Consider the following 15,847-nt stretch of genomic DNA (forward strand, 5'->3'; position numbering starts at 1 on the left):
GATTAGATTAAATTAAATTAAATTTTATTAATCCCTTGGGAGGGTTCCTCCGGGTGTTTTTACACAGCTGAATAAACGTCAAACAGAAAACTGATTAAACAGAAGTGTGAGACGGCCAAAAATTTACGCCAGCGTCTGGTTATATTTTCGATAGCAAGGAGCAGACAGCTGAGTTTGACTCCACCGAGAGAGGTCGTGACGTAATTCTGAAGGCTAGACCGTCGCTCACTTCCGGCCTACACAGCTTTCGGAGGACCCGGTCCATTTAGACCGCTAAGGCCAGGTCCTCAGGAGGACGCAGCTTCTGAATTTGGACACCCCCGCTGTTTCCGGCCAGCCAATAATAACGGTGACATTTTTATCCGATAAATAAACACTGTAAAATCCAAGTATATATATATATATATATATACACACACACACCACCCCCCAGCAGCCCTTTTGAATGTCTCCCTAATTCTGAGGTCTCAAGGTTGGCAAGAATGCTCCTGCTTGCCTTTCCAGTAAAGGTTTTATTGGCGGTTAAAGGAACAGTGCATGAGTTCAAAGTCTCACTCATGGCTCCACCTCCTTCATGGTGTGTAAACAGACTGTTCATATACTGTGCGTAGCTTGTAGTTATAGCATATTCATAACATACCTTCATACCCTGTACACTGTAACATAGATCCATATTCTGTAATATGTCTGTATTATTGCTGAAGCACTTTCTGGATGGATGCAAACTGCATTTGGTTGCCTTACTTGGACATGTGCAATGACAATAAAGCTGAATTCTATTCTGTTCTATTCAGACTTCGACTCCACGTTAACCTGTGCCAGTGTTTCAGGTTAAGGGTGTCTGTGTCTGTCTGCCAGAGTGTCAGGCGGTTTCACAAGACTGAAGACCTCAGCAAACAAAGTCTCCATCTGCAGCTCGCACAAATGCATGCACGTATTGACATTATCCTCACGAAACCACCGATCAGCTCGACGGACCCTCCGGTTTACCTGCATACATCCTGTTCACCTGTGAGCTGTTACTGATTCAGGAAACACGCACACCCTCCTCACAGCTGCTGGAGCTTGTGTTTCTCTACAGAGTGACGGACCAGGAGAGACGATGGACACTGAGATAACTACAGAGCTCTTTAAAAGCCAGCGGGTGGGATCATGGTCTTTGCTTCATGTACACATTAATAACTTGTCAGTTTAGAAGTGATAAAGTCTAAAAATTGGACGTAGCTTCCTGATCTTAAGAGTGAAGCCAACATGGAAGCGTGTTCCTTCTAAAATCCAGCAGGTGCCGAACCTTCTGATTGTGAAACAGAGGTCCGTGTGAAAACCGACCATCACTGACCCCTCCCTGTGATCAGTCAGCTGGTATTTTAGCTGACAAACCGATGCTATGGGTTCTCTGCGAGCTTCTGGATGGATCGCTAACAGTGCCGGCACAGTTATGACGTTCCTTTGGGAAATTTGTGTCTTTGTTAGGAAAGTCTGAATAAATAAAGTTGGATGTGATCTTTGTGTTCGAGTTTGCTCTCAGATCTGATTAATTCGGCTTCTTTGAGAGGCTGTCCACACTCTGACACGAGGACCCTTCCCTCGGAGGAAGCAGTTTCTCTGTAAGAAGACTTCCCTGCAGAATGTTTGAATACCTGCTGCTCGCTCTCTGCATCACATCCTGCCAAGCCATCAAGAGGAAGCTTTTCAGAATAAGAGGAAATATTGGATAAGGCATGACAGCTCTGAACCAATCAATTTGCAGCAAACCAGCATTTTAATAACACATCCCAAATCTGTACAGGAACATGAGCACACAGAGGTTTCAGCAACACAAACCAGTGAGGCCAGTCTGGCCTCACCAGCAGCTTTACTGGAACACTGTGGCTACTGGGAAACACTCCCATAAATACACACGTGTGTGTTACTGCAGATATGTTTACAAGTGTCTTTATATGATTAACATGTCTATAAAAATGTTCATACAGCTTCCAAACTAATACAAAGTGATAACTGATGGAAGTACTGCAGTACTATGAACTCCAGCTGGATCATCACATGACTTTTATTATGAAATCCTCACAGGAAATGCAGCATTAGCACTGACAGAGCGACAGGAAGAACACGTTACACTGTCCCAGCAGGAGGCGCCAAACCAACGCATGACTTCCAGACAGCCAATTTAAGACTGAGGCAGGCGCCTCATTGGTCACTTTACACACAGACGTGTAGAACTGACCAATGAGGCGCCTGCGTTTAGATGTGACCAACTGTGTTCACAGTTTGATTTGTTCCACACGTTGCAGCTCGTTTACTTCAATTTAATCTTCACAGCTCCGCGTTTCCATGATGTCATCGTTTGTGTAATCTGATGTGTAATCCCAGAGTCGTCACTGAAGCCGGCTCTCTGTCACTTAGTCTCTTCTAACTTTATTTAAACACATCCGCAGGAACAGCGCTGTGGGTTACCTGTGACACCTTCCTCCTTTACCTGTGTGAGCTTCATCGAGTATTTGAACTGACAGGTTAGAGAAGGTTACTGATGTGAGATATCAGATTAGACTCGTTGGAAACATTAAAATATCATAAAAACATTTTTCACCGTTTGTGAGTCATTCACAATTAAACACGTGTGATCAAACTTCCTGTTACATAAAGAGAACACTCAGCTCTCAGTCTGTTAAGTACAAACTGATACAGCGCCCTCTCCTGGCTGCAGAGGACGCTGCACACACACAGGCTGAAAAAGTCAGAGAGCCACTGATGTTAGTACAGCCCCGAACTGAGCTCCAATCACCTACAGGCGGCCGAATCACATGGCCCTCCTCAGCCGCAGCTTTTACAGTAAAGTCTGCCTGACGGGTCCTGTATGAGGTCATGTGATCGTTGTCTCTGTAACCTGAATGGCTACCTTGAGTCGACTGCTGGCGTGCTGTGAATGGAGGGAGATCATGTGACTCCACTGTTCGGTCCTCAGACATCGTAGGGCCTCTCCTCTTCCTCCCGCTCCTCCTCCGTGGTATTCTTGATGAAGGCGGAGGACAGCTCTTGCAGGAGCAGTTCCTGCGATGGCGTGCAGACTCCCATCAGCGTCTGCCTGCTTCTCACTGCAGGCTGGCTGGCAGCATCTGAATCTGGAGAGCCTGCATCTCCATCGCCTCCGCCGGCTCCTCCGCTACTGCTGCTGCTCTGCTCCAGAGTCTCCACGGAGCCTCTCGCCATCCGGACTACTTCCGGGATGATCATGTGATCCAAATCTCTGGACTCCACGGGAACCAACCTGAGTGGGGGGTGGTCTGGCACTTCCTGGGTCTCTGCGATGCTGCTGGACAGGAAGCTGGTCTCCAGAGACTTCAGGACCTGCAGGCCGAAGTCGCCGACCTCCTCATAGAGCGGCTCAGGCAGGTCAGGAGACTCCGAGCGTTCCTCGAACGAGTCCTGCTGGACCTTCATGGGCTGGAGACACACACGAGACCCAAGGTTAAACTACAGGCTCACGAGTGAGACGAGAGGAAGTACAGAGTACTTACAAAGTACATGGAGAGAGTTCTCCGGTCGTGTAGTTTCCTCTGCAGGGGGAAGACAAAGTACAGATGACGGGTTTGTGCATTTGACCTGTGAGAGTTTACTGAGCATGTCTGAGAAACAGCAGAGATTTGGACCCTAACCAGCGTCTGATTGGCCGACAGCATGCTGCTATTGCTCTCGTCTCCTCTGATGGGGACGAGCGGCATCGTTCCGAACTTCTGCTTGGAGATGTCAGAGGAGGAGTGGCGGCGCAGCACTGGAGGACCCGGGTCATCGTTCTGCAACAGAAGCACATCCATGATGGCCAGCACAGGAGCGACGGCTGATCCCAGACCAGTGTGCAGGTAAACGTACCTGAGCTCTGAGAAGGCTCGTGATCCAATCCCACAGCTCGGCCTCACTGCTGCAGCACAGGTACCTGGTGGAGGGGAGGGGCAGATACTTTTGACTTCATGCAAAACTCAAACCCTCAGAGCTTTTATTTTAATGCACAACGTCCATGTGTGACTGAGTCAAACATCAGCTGCAGGTGAGTGTGACGCTGAGGAGGACAGGTGAGCCCTGATACTTACAGCTGGTGTTTGTCTGACATCACTGTGAAGCCCCACCTGCACAGGAAACACACAAGCCATCAGCCTCTGACGCTTAGTGCTCAGTTCAGACTGCAGGAGTGTGTGTGTGCATGTGTGTGCATGAGTGTGTGTATGTGTGTGTCTATGTGCGTGTGGGTGTGTGTCTGTGTGTTTGTGTGTGTGTGTTTGTGTGTACGGGTTCTTACTATACTGGTGGGGACCAACAGCCCAGGGTTGAGGCCATTTTTCACACTCAAAATGTGGTTTATGTGTGAAGCTACATTTGAGTTCGGTTTAGGTGTAGGGTCAGTGTTAGTCATTCATTTTTGATGGTTAGGGTAAGCAGCTAGGAAAAGCATTGTGTCAATGGGAGGTCCCCACGAGGATAGCAAACCAGACTTGTGTGTGTTACCTGGTTGGAGCCTTCAGCTTCTTGCGGATGCCGATGTAGATCTTTAAGGACTTCAGAGCCCACTCCTTCTCAGGTTTGATGCTCTGCAGACACAGATGTTGAGACTTTTGTTTTTTACTATTGTCTTACTGAGATTTGCTGGTTTTCTGTTCTTATTTTGGTTTTTAATGTTTTCCCAGGTGTTACTCGTCTTCTTGTTCTCCAGTATTTTGTACACATTTCTCCTGTTTGTTAAGTATTCGGCCACAGTTGGTGTGGAGCGCCTACAGTTTTGTTGTCCATGTACAATGATATCTATTCTATTCTATTCTTTTTTAACTGTTTGTTTTACTGCTGTCTACTGTTCCCGACTACCTTCTTGTCTTTGAGCAGCAGCAGTTTGTGGTGTCGAATCTGGAACGTTCTCTCCTGGAACCTGGTCCCCTGAAGGAGCTTCGGAGGCTCCTCGCGACACCTCAGCAGACCCACCTTCATGATCTCGCTCTTATAGGCTGACAGGCACACACAGGTGGACACGTTAGCCATTAATGCAACATCAGAAGCTTATTATTGCACAGCTGTGTCCACCTACAGGTGAGGAGAGTGATGCCTTCTCCTTTAGGGACCCTCTTCACCACCAGGTAGGCGGAGCTCGGGTCGGCCATCTTACACCACTGCAGAGCTTGCTCCAGGACCTTCTCTTTGGGGTGTAACGGACGCTCTAGAAACATGACAACAACCAACATGTGAGACAGGTGACCTCTGACCTCCTGAGAGAGACAGGAGTGTTTGCTCACCCAGCTGACCGTCCTCGATGGCCTCGAACGTCATCCAGACGTCTTTGTCCCCAGCTGGGACGTTCCTCATGTACAGAACCTGATTGGTCAGCTCCTCAGCACACATGGTGGGAGACACCTGCACGGGTCAGAGGTCACACAGCTTTAGTAATTGTCATTATTGCTATCAATAAAAGTTCTGATTAACGATGCCCAGCCTTACTTTGAGAGTTATGCAGCAGTCGGGTATCTTCATCTCCAGATAGATTTCAATGATCAGATCACCGGCCTGAGAGAGCTGTACAGAATCAACCAATCAGGCGGCGGTTTCAGACACAGAGGCAAAATCAGCTAAACTTTAAAAGGAACCGCCGAGGACCGGCTGAGGGAACGCATCGCACAAAGGATGATGAAGATGGAGCTGCCAGGCAGGAGGAGAGGAGGAAGGCCTCAGAGGAGGTTCATGGGTGTAGTGAAGGAGGACATGCAGAGGGTGGGGCAACAGGATGCTGGGATAGAGACGGATGATCACGTTGGTCCCAGAGACCAGGACGCTGAATGAAACACTTAACACATGTTCTACGTTCTATGGTTCACCTGTGTGTCTGTGCAAGAGTGAGTTTGTGTACCTGAGTGTCCTTCCAGGTGGTGATGAGGCTGATTTCCAGCTCAATCTGGGTCTGATGCTCCTCATCGATCTGAAACACAAAACAGAACGTCACACACGGGACAACGTCACACACAGGGGAACATGACAAAGAGAGGAGAACGTCACACACAGGAGAACGACACTCAGGAGAACGTCACACACAGGACAACGTCACACACAGGAGAACATGACAAAGAGAGGAGAACGTCACACACAGGAGAACGACACTCAGGAGAACTTCACTCAGGAGAACGACACACACAGGAGAACGTCACACTCAGGAGAACTTCACTCAGGAGAACGACACACACAGGAGAACGTCACACACAGGAGAACGACACTCAGGAGAACGTCACACACAGGAGAACGTCACACACAGGAGAACGTCACACACGGGGGTACATGACACAGAGAGGAGAACGTCAAACACAGGAGAACGACACTCAGGAGAACGTCACACACAGGACAACGTCACACACAGGAGAACGTCGCACACAGGAAAACGTCACACACGAGGGAACATGAGACAGGGAGGACAACGTCACACACGAGGGAACATGAGACAGGGAGGACAACGTCACACACGAGGGAACATGACACAGAGGACAACGTCACACACAGGAAAACGTCACACTCAGGAGAACGTCACACACAGGAGAACGTCACACTCAGGAGACCCTCACACTCAGGAGAACCTCACACACAGGAGAACCTCACACACAGGAGAACGTCGCACACAGGAAAACGTCACACTCAGGAGAACCTCACACACAGGAGAACCTCACACACAGGAGAACCTCACACTCAGGAGAACTTCACTCAGGAGAACGACACACACAGGAGAACCTCACACTCAGGAGAACTTCACTCAGGAGAACGACACACACAGGAGAACGTCACACTCAGGAGAACGACACACACAGGAGAACGTCACACACAGGAGAACGACACACACAGGAGAACGACACTCAGGAGAACGTCACACACGGGGGTACATGACACAGAGAGGAGAACGTCAAACACAGGAGAACGACACTCAGGAGAACGTCACACACAGGACAACGTCACACACAGGAGAACGTCGCACACAGGAAAACGTCACACACGAGGGAACATGAGACAGGGAGGACAACGTCACACACGAGGGAACATGACACAGAGGACAACGTCACACACAGGAAAACGTCACACTCAGGAGAACGTCACACACAGGAGAACGTCACACTCAGGAGAACGTCGCACACAGGAAAACGTCACACACGAGGGAACATGACACAGAGGACAACGTCACACACAGGAAAACGTCACACTCAGGAGAACGTCACACACAGGAGAACGTCACACACAGGAGAACCTCACACACAGGAGAACGTCGCACACAGGACAACATCACACACGAGGGAACATGACACAGAGGACAACGTCACACACAGGAAAACGTCACACTCAGGAGAACGTCACACACAGGAAAACGTCACACTCAGGAGAACGTCACACACAGGAGAACGTCACACTCAGGAGAACGTCGCACACAGGAAAACGTCACACTCAGGAGAACGTCACACACAGGAGAACGTCACACTCAGGAGAACGTCACACACAGGAAAACGTCACACTCAGGAGAACGTCACACACGAGGGAATATGACACAGAGGACAACGTCACACACAGGAAAACGTCACACTCAGGAGAACCTCACACTCAGGAGAACCTCACACACAGGAGAACCTCACACACAGGAGAACGTCACACACAGGAGAACTTCACACACAGGAGAACCTCACACACAGGAGAACGTCGCACACAGGACAACATCACACACGAGGGAACATGACACAGAGGACAACGTCACACACAGGAAAACGTCACACTCAGGAGAACGTCACACACAGGAGAACGTCACACACAGGAGAACGTCACACACAGGAGAACGTCGCACACAGGACAACATCACACACGAGGGAACATGACACAGAGGACAACGTCACACACAGGAAAACGTCACACTCAGGAGAACCTCACACTCAGGAGAACCTCACACACAGGAGAACGTCACACTCAGGAGAACGTCACACACAGGAGAACGTCACACACAGGAGAACCTCACACACAGGAGAACGTCGCACACAGGAAAACGTCACACACGAGGGAACATGAGACAGGGAGGACAACATCACACACGAGGGAACATGAGACACAGAGGACAACGTCACACACAGGAAAACGTCACACTCAGGAGAACCTCACACTCAGGAGAACCTCACACACAGGAGTACCTCACACACAGGAGAACGTCACACACAGGAGAACGTCACACTCAGGAGAACCTCACACAAAGGAGAACCTCACACAAAGGAGAACCTCACACACAGGAGAACGTCACACACGAGGGAACATGACACAGAGGACAACGTCACACACAGGAAAACGTCACACTCAGGAGAACGTCACACACAGGAGAACGTCACACACAGGAGAACGTCACACACAGGAGAACCTCACACACAGGAGAACGTCACACACGAGGGAACATGACACAGAGGACAACGTCACACACAGGAAAACGTCACACACAGGAGAACGTCACACACAGGAGAACCTCACACACAGGAGAACCTCACACACAGGAGAACGTCGCACACAGGACAACATCACACACGAGGGAACATGACACAGAGGACAACGTCACACACAGGAAAACGTCACACTCAGGAGAACGTCACACACAGGAAAACGTCACACTCAGGAGAACGTCACACACAGGAGAACGTCACACTCAGGAGAACCTCACACTCAGGAGAACCTCACACACAGGAGAACGTCACACACAGGAGAACGTCACACACAGGAGAACGTCACACACAGGAGAACCTCACACACAGGAGAACCTCACACACAGGAGAACGTCGCACACAGGACAACATCACACACAGGAGAACGTCACACACAGGAGAATGTCACACACAGGAGAACGTCACACACAGGAGAACGTCACACACAGGAGAACCTCACACACAGGAGAACGTCGCACACAGGACAACATCACACACGAGGGAACATGACACAGAGGACAACGTCACACACAGGAAAACGTCACACTCAGGAGAACCTCACACACAGGAGAACGTCACACACAGGAGAACGTCACACACAGGAGAACGTCACACACAGGAGAACGTCACACACAGGAGAACCTCACACACAGGAGAACGTCGCACACAGGACAACATCACACACGAGGGAACATGACACAGAGGACAACGTCACACACAGGAAAACGTCACACTCAGGAGAACCTCACACTCAGGAGAACCTCACACACAGGAGAACCTCACACACAGGAGAACGTCACACACAGGAGAACGTCACACACAGGAGAACCTCACACACAGGAGAACGTCGCACACAGGAAAACGTCACACACGAGGGAACATGAGACACAGAGGACAACGTCACACACAGGAAAACGTCACACTCAGGAGAACCTCACACTCAGGAGAACCTCACACACAGGAGTACCTCACACACAGGAGAACGTCACACACAGGAGAACGTCACACACAGGAGAACGTCACACTCAGGAGAACCTCACACAAAGGAGAACCTCACACAAAGGAGAACCTCACACACAGGAGAACGTCACACGGGACAACGTCACACACGGGACAACGTCACACACGGGGGAACATGACAAAGAGAGGAGAACGTCACACACAGGAGAACGACACACACAGGAGAACGTCACTCAGGAGAACGTCACACCCAGGACAACGTCACACACGGGGGAACATGACACAGAGAGGAGAACGTCACACACGGGGGAACGTCACACAGGAGAACCTCACACTCAGGAGAACGTCACACACAGGAGAACGTCACACACAGGACAACGTCACACACGGGGGAACGTGTTGGTGTGCCCCTACGGCTTACTCACTTCAAAGACGTACAGGTAGTTGTCTATCAGGTCCTCCACGATCTTCACCTCATGCTCACCTTTCCCATCCGTCTGGAACAGACTTGGAGCGAAGAGCAGCGATAGGTTCTTGGTGCACATCTGGTTCAGATCTGCGCACTTCTGGACCCTGAAGAACCGCAGGTAACCTCTTTAGACTCATCGTTTGGCTCAGTGTCCTACACTCACCTGCTGTTTTCTACAAAAAGGCAAGTTCCTAAGCCCCACCCCCACCAGGTGTAACCAGTGCAGCTTCTTAGGGAGCTCACCTGTACAGGTGACTGATGAGAGCAGCCAGGGTGGTCCGGTTGACTCGGGGTAGAGTGCGGATGATGTCTTTGTAACGGTCCAGCCTCGCACGCCTCTGAGGGATTTCTGAGCATGAAGAACAAACTCGTTACAGACACCAATCACTCATTTAGACAAATTACAATCAGCTGAAGGTGTACCGCCGACCGTCCCTGAAATATAAGTAAAATCAGGTGATGTTCGGGTTGTGGTCTGGACCTGAACCCTGACAGCAGAAGCACCGCTCAGAAGAAAGGTGGACTCACTGGCAGCTTCCTGCCACAGTGGGTGGAGGTCGACCATGAAGATTGGGTCATCGATCTCTCTGAAGAACCTCTTCAGTACGTCGGTCACGTCCTCGATGAAGTGGTCCCCGATCCGCAGCTTGACGTTTCGAGCGTCTCTGCGGAACTCCTCCATCAGCAGCTTGATCCTGGATTTGGCTCCGTTCTTCCTGTAGATGCCTTCGTGACCCAGACCTGCACAGACCCAGAGCGGCTTCGGTCACACGGCTCTGTTATCCTGACATGAGAAACCAGGGGAACAGAGCTGCGTGCCTCTTTCATCACATCTGAGCACATCATTTATCAGCAGAAACAGTAAAATCACACATAAGCTGGTCTGCAGGGTTTTTCTTCTGGCTCTAAAACATCCTGCAGGGAAAAACACGCCAAGTTCAACCCGGCAGCAAGTCGTCCTGATGACAACGGCAGAAGAACCATGCAGTGAGGTTCAGTCTTCACAATGCATCTAACACACTGCTCCTCCTCCTCCTAAACTCAAGCAGCTCATCGGGGAGGAGCGCAGGTTTGCTTGGGTTAATCACCTGCTAGAAGCACCTTTTCTACCCAGCAGACGAGTATGGTAGAAAATTATAAAGGTATGTTATTTACCTTAAATATACTGACTAAAGTTTTACGGGTTTAATAATAGGGAAGCCCCAAAACATGTGCCAACGGCCCACCTAACCTCCAACAGTGTACCTGTGTCCAGATGAAAAAACACATCAGACATTTCCAGCTGGACATATACTGGAATTTGTACATTTCCACAAGGAGGAACATTCGTCCAACGATTCTTCATTTAATATTGAAATGTTTCCTTCATTTTCTTTATCACAGCCCGTAGAGTGAGGCTTCTTTGTCAAAACCCTCGCAGCCTTACCTGTTTCCACGAAGAAGGATCAGTATTGGATCATATAGATCAGTTCTGGTGACAATGTTCTGCTGGAAGTAGGTCCTCAATTGGAGATATCTAAAATAGTCTGAATTATTAAGATGATAATCAGTCTTTAAATGATCGTTTTCTCATGTGTGAGCGAATAAAAGGTCTTCACATCCTTTGAAATCCAGTGTTTACATGGTTAGGCCCCAGGGTCAAAAGGAAGTACGTGAACTGTATCGTCTAACTCAAACTCCAGTCCTCGAGGGCCGCTGTCCTGAAACTTTTCCATGTGTCCCTGCTGCAACACACCTGAATACAACTAGCAGGTCATTAGCAAGACTCTATAGAAGCTGCCTGCATGCTGAGGTGGCAACTCAGCCATTTGATTCATGTTGCAGCAGCTCACGAGTGAGTGAGCACGGTGCCATAAAAGTACTTCAGAAGTGCATTTTTCCAAATATTTTCATTTATTTAAAATGACCTGAGGAGGGTTAGAGGCTCTGTTCATCTCACTGTCCTGTCACCATTGAGACCTGAAGCTTCCTCCACCTCTTCAGTTCAGTTTAATCAGACGATCCTCCATCAGCAGCAGAGCCCACAGTGGCGTAGCTACAGTCTCCTAACCCCAACCCTTACCAACAAGGAAAGTCTGTCTGTCAGTCTTCCTCACCGTACTGTGTGATGAAGGCGATGCAGCTGTCCACGATGATGGGGATGTCGTTCCTGCTCATCTGCTGGTCTCTCAGAGCATTTCCTTTACCGCCGGCTGCTCGCTGAATGTCGGAGTACCACAGAGAGAAGTCTGCGCGACCGACGCCCTGCAGGTGGAGCGTTCTGACGGGAACACCGAACGCATGTGCGTCAAAATGTGAAGCAGACAACAAACTGAAGCCTAGACCAGACAAACACTCACCTTCCTTTTTCCACCAGGACCAGGATGTCTTTCTTCTCCTGGTTCTCCATCTCGGAGGTGATACCTGAACACAGAGCGCTCCGTCAATAACAATCAGACTCCATCAGAACTATTCACCAGGACCCGGACCGGGACCAGCACACATACTCAGCTCCTGCAGGCGGTTGAGGTTGATGATGTCCTCGGCGGCGCCGTCGTTGCGGGGACAGATGAACAGGTTGGACTTCTGCAGGACAAAGTAAGCCTCCTTCCACTGCTGAGGGTCCAGCATCGCCCGGTACCGTAGAAGCCCGACCCGTTCAAACTCTCGGGTCAGCAGGCAGTGACAGCTGAGCGGCGTGGCAGCCTGGTGACGGTCGCAGCACAAACATGGATCAGTTTTTTATTCAAGGAAGTTTTTAGGGAAAATATTTTGTGTTAGAACAATTTTGTAACATTATTTATTTGATTGTTTGTAACATGAACAGCAGAACAAACGTGTTCAGCTGCTCTGTGAGGAGGATGCAGACGAAATGCGGCGCAGACCTTTCCGATGGCTTTGGTCCAGCTGTGCAGCTCGTCGGACGCTTCCAAGCCAAACTGAAAGAGTTTCTCCGACGTCAGATACAACTCGAAGGTGTAACGAAACCTGAGGGAGAAAAGTTTGAGTTTGACCAGGCTGACCATCTGAGCTTTCTGTTTAACCGTGGAGCTTGGCGAATAAAAACCTGTCAATGAATCCGTTGTTGTTGGAGGAGTCGGGTCGACTGACGCCCAAACACACGATGTCTTTAGCGCTGATCTGCAGGCTGGGATCAGCTGATCGATCCGACTCGTAGAAGACCAGAGACTGATCCACCGAGCACCAGAACTTCTGGAAGTCTGATGATGAGAACAGAGAATTTTACACGAGACTCAGCTATGAATGTTCGTTCCCCTCCTCTTCATCTGCAACATTAGTGCTGCTCACAGGCGGGCGGTGAAGCAAACTGTCAGTGCCATAAATGATTCTGCATACGTCGACAGCTACGTCACGATGCTACAGAGTGGCTGTAGTCTGCTCTGATTGTTATCGTATCAGCGTAGCCTCAAATTCCACAAGAATTCCCAGAATTCCTTTGTGTTTGCTGCCAGTGCGCACACGGCTCAGAGAATCTGATGGAGTTTGGAAGCTGCGCTTCAGCCGTCGGGACGAAACAAAACCACAATCTGAATAAACGTCTAAGGAGCAACTTTTACTTTGTCAGCACTGCTCAGAAATCAGATAATCCTTATGTTGAGGGAAAAGAGATGTTTGAAAAGAGATGACGTTAAAAAACACCACATTTCAAGCTCGTGCTACAACGTCCTGGTCTGTGGTACCAAGCCAGCAGCCTTTGTGAGCTAACACAGCTAACATCCCGCCCTGTGCTCTGAGCCTGAACACTGAAGCAGAAACCTGCTGAAGACCTGAAAACGTCTCTGACAGTTTTTGGTTTAGGTGAATTTTGGCAGGTGTTGGAGGCGTTTACCGCCTCTTTGTTCTGATCTGAGGACTGTTTAAACCTTAAACCCTCTGACCCCGCCTCTTCCTACCTTCTCTGTTTTTTCTGGACATTGTTCCTCTGTTGGCAGAGCTCGACTTGTAGAGGTACCCAGAGTGAAGAATCGGCTGCATGATTTCATCGTAGACGCTGGGATCTGACCGATAAAAGCACAACATTATCAGATAAACACCGTCAGCCAATCACATCAACGAAAGAGAAATATTGCACAGCTGCGTCTGGAGCAAACTGACACTGACGCAGGTGTTCTTCTGCTGAGCCAACACTCGGAAAACTGCTCAGTGAAGCCGAGCGTGACAGTGAGAAAGCCTCCCTGCAGGACAGCACTGATAACGGAGCGGCTGACCTTCAGCGCCAACGCTGCTCCGCACCGAGCTCAGTCACCGACTTCACACGTTGAATTTAATCGGATCAAATACAACGCCCTGCTTCCTCGCAGCTCAACACTGCAGAGTGCATTAGAGTACAGCAGAGCACAGTAGAGTCCAACCTGATGTGCTGCAGTGATCCGCTAGGTGGGGGTGGCGGCCGTTGGAGTCGTTGGCGAGGTGAGCTGACTCCGCCTCTGAGAAAATCTGAGTCACCGTTTTCAGGAGAGTCTGCTCAGAGACGGCTGAACACAGAACCTGTTGGAGACACGAAGTATCATCGTCAACACCAGAACCATCTCTGCACACTATCACATCATCATCGTTGTTATTGCTGTTTGCTGCCATGGAAACCTCAGGCCCTGCGAACCCGGACACACAAACGCAGGAGCCATCTTCTGATGATGTCACAGATGTACTATAGACTGACAGTAACTCAGTGTGTGCGTGTCTGAGACAGACTCATGGCTGTGCTGCTGTGATTCTGTTTCGCGATTGTTTATTAAGGCTTTAAATGTTTGGATCAGCATGTCAGCTGATCAGGGTAACCTTTGACCTTTTGATGCAGAAGTTTCTTAGACGAAAGGTGTGAGTGAGTCGAAGCCTCCTGTTTTTATCTACCAGCTGCTTTTATCTTCGTCTCTGATGCTTTAAACATTTGGTCACTGAGCCCCTGTGCACTCTGGAAAAAGGCTCCCCCCACACAAAGAGCAGCTGCTTATGATTTGCTGCGGTCTGAGTCTGACCTCATCTACAACATTACGATCTATGAGGCTGACGCGCTCTCCCAGCACCACACCGCACACACCACATGTGTGCATTACAGCGTCCTAACTAGCTTCAGTTATGTTCACAGTTGCAGCTGCATGCAGCTGTAGTTAAAGCTGCATGAAGCTATTTCACGCATGAACCTTTATGACCCGTCTTGTTGTGGCCCTTCTCACCCCAGCATGCCAACATTAAGTGTATTTATTTCATGAAAGCAGTCGGGCAAACCTTGAGCAGCTCCTCCTGGCTGCTGAACGCCGGGTGGGCAAGGCGGTATCGACCCTCGCGATACTTCTGGGCGATGAACTCTCTCCTCTGCTCAGCCGACGCATCGCAGTCCAACTCCTCAGAGACGGACAGACGGGCCGCCCAGAAGTCGTTGGCCCGGTCGTTCCCCAGCATGATGAAGAGCTGGCCCACAAACATACACACAGTATAAGCAAACAAACAAACACAACAGCACGGCTCTGCTTTCAGGCGTCTGTGAATGCTGGTTCTGAACCGGCTGCTCCGAGCTGGTACTTTAGAGCTTCTCTGTCACATTCTCAGTAGCTTCAGTGTCCTTTAATAAGCTTTTCCACCTTTACAGGTGAATACTTCATAAAAACAGGTGGATGTTAGACTACACCTGCCACTAACCCCCCCTACAGCTGAAAGCCTGTAACAGCAGAGAGCCGCACTGACACCAACCTCAGATCGAGAGGCCACCTGAAGCCGCTCTCACCTGAACGATCTCGTTGCTCCACACGCTCGTGTCCAGTTTCAGACTCTGAACCTTGGAGACCATCGTGCCCAGCCCTCTGTGCTGGCCTACACACACACACACACACACACACACACACACACACACACACACACACACACAGTGGGAAACACAGCTGTGACACACACTGGTGTGTTTCATCACTGACTTCTCCAAACACTAGCACAATACCAATGTATCACCTGGTGACGATCTTGCAGTCTT

General features: G+C 49.8%; 1 protein-coding gene across 1 annotated transcript in view; it reads right to left on the reverse strand.

Moving 5' to 3' along the window:
* Positions 1–1,728: 1,728 nt before the first annotated feature.
* Positions 1,729–15,847, reverse strand: part of arap3 (ArfGAP with RhoGAP domain, ankyrin repeat and PH domain 3) — a 30,188-nt gene continuing 16,069 nt past the window's right edge. Inside the window, exons 13-35 of the mRNA XM_080900921.1 lie at positions 15,605–15,690; positions 15,109–15,291; positions 14,235–14,370; positions 13,776–13,880; positions 12,929–13,082; positions 12,747–12,849; positions 12,369–12,567; positions 12,222–12,285; positions 11,979–12,142; positions 10,411–10,623; positions 10,126–10,231; positions 9,839–9,986; positions 5,882–5,950; positions 5,476–5,550; positions 5,274–5,391; positions 5,069–5,197; positions 4,852–4,988; positions 4,498–4,580; positions 4,086–4,121; positions 3,868–3,931; positions 3,654–3,791; positions 3,516–3,554; positions 1,729–3,441 (exon numbers count right to left, since the gene is read on the reverse strand). Of these exons, the coding sequence (XP_080757047.1) occupies positions 2,959–3,441; positions 3,516–3,554; positions 3,654–3,791; positions 3,868–3,931; positions 4,086–4,121; positions 4,498–4,580; positions 4,852–4,988; positions 5,069–5,197; positions 5,274–5,391; positions 5,476–5,550; positions 5,882–5,950; positions 9,839–9,986; positions 10,126–10,231; positions 10,411–10,623; positions 11,979–12,142; positions 12,222–12,285; positions 12,369–12,567; positions 12,747–12,849; positions 12,929–13,082; positions 13,776–13,880; positions 14,235–14,370; positions 15,109–15,291; positions 15,605–15,690 (3,032 nt within the window). The 3' untranslated portion in view covers positions 1,729–2,958. The remainder of the gene's footprint in view (positions 3,442–3,515; positions 3,555–3,653; positions 3,792–3,867; positions 3,932–4,085; positions 4,122–4,497; positions 4,581–4,851; positions 4,989–5,068; positions 5,198–5,273; positions 5,392–5,475; positions 5,551–5,881; positions 5,951–9,838; positions 9,987–10,125; positions 10,232–10,410; positions 10,624–11,978; positions 12,143–12,221; positions 12,286–12,368; positions 12,568–12,746; positions 12,850–12,928; positions 13,083–13,775; positions 13,881–14,234; positions 14,371–15,108; positions 15,292–15,604; positions 15,691–15,847) is intronic.

Source organism: Rhamphochromis sp. 'chilingali' (genome assembly GCF_963969265.1).
Source record: "Rhamphochromis sp. 'chilingali' genome assembly, chromosome: 13".
NCBI lineage: Eukaryota > Metazoa > Chordata > Actinopteri > Cichliformes > Cichlidae > Rhamphochromis > Rhamphochromis sp. 'chilingali'.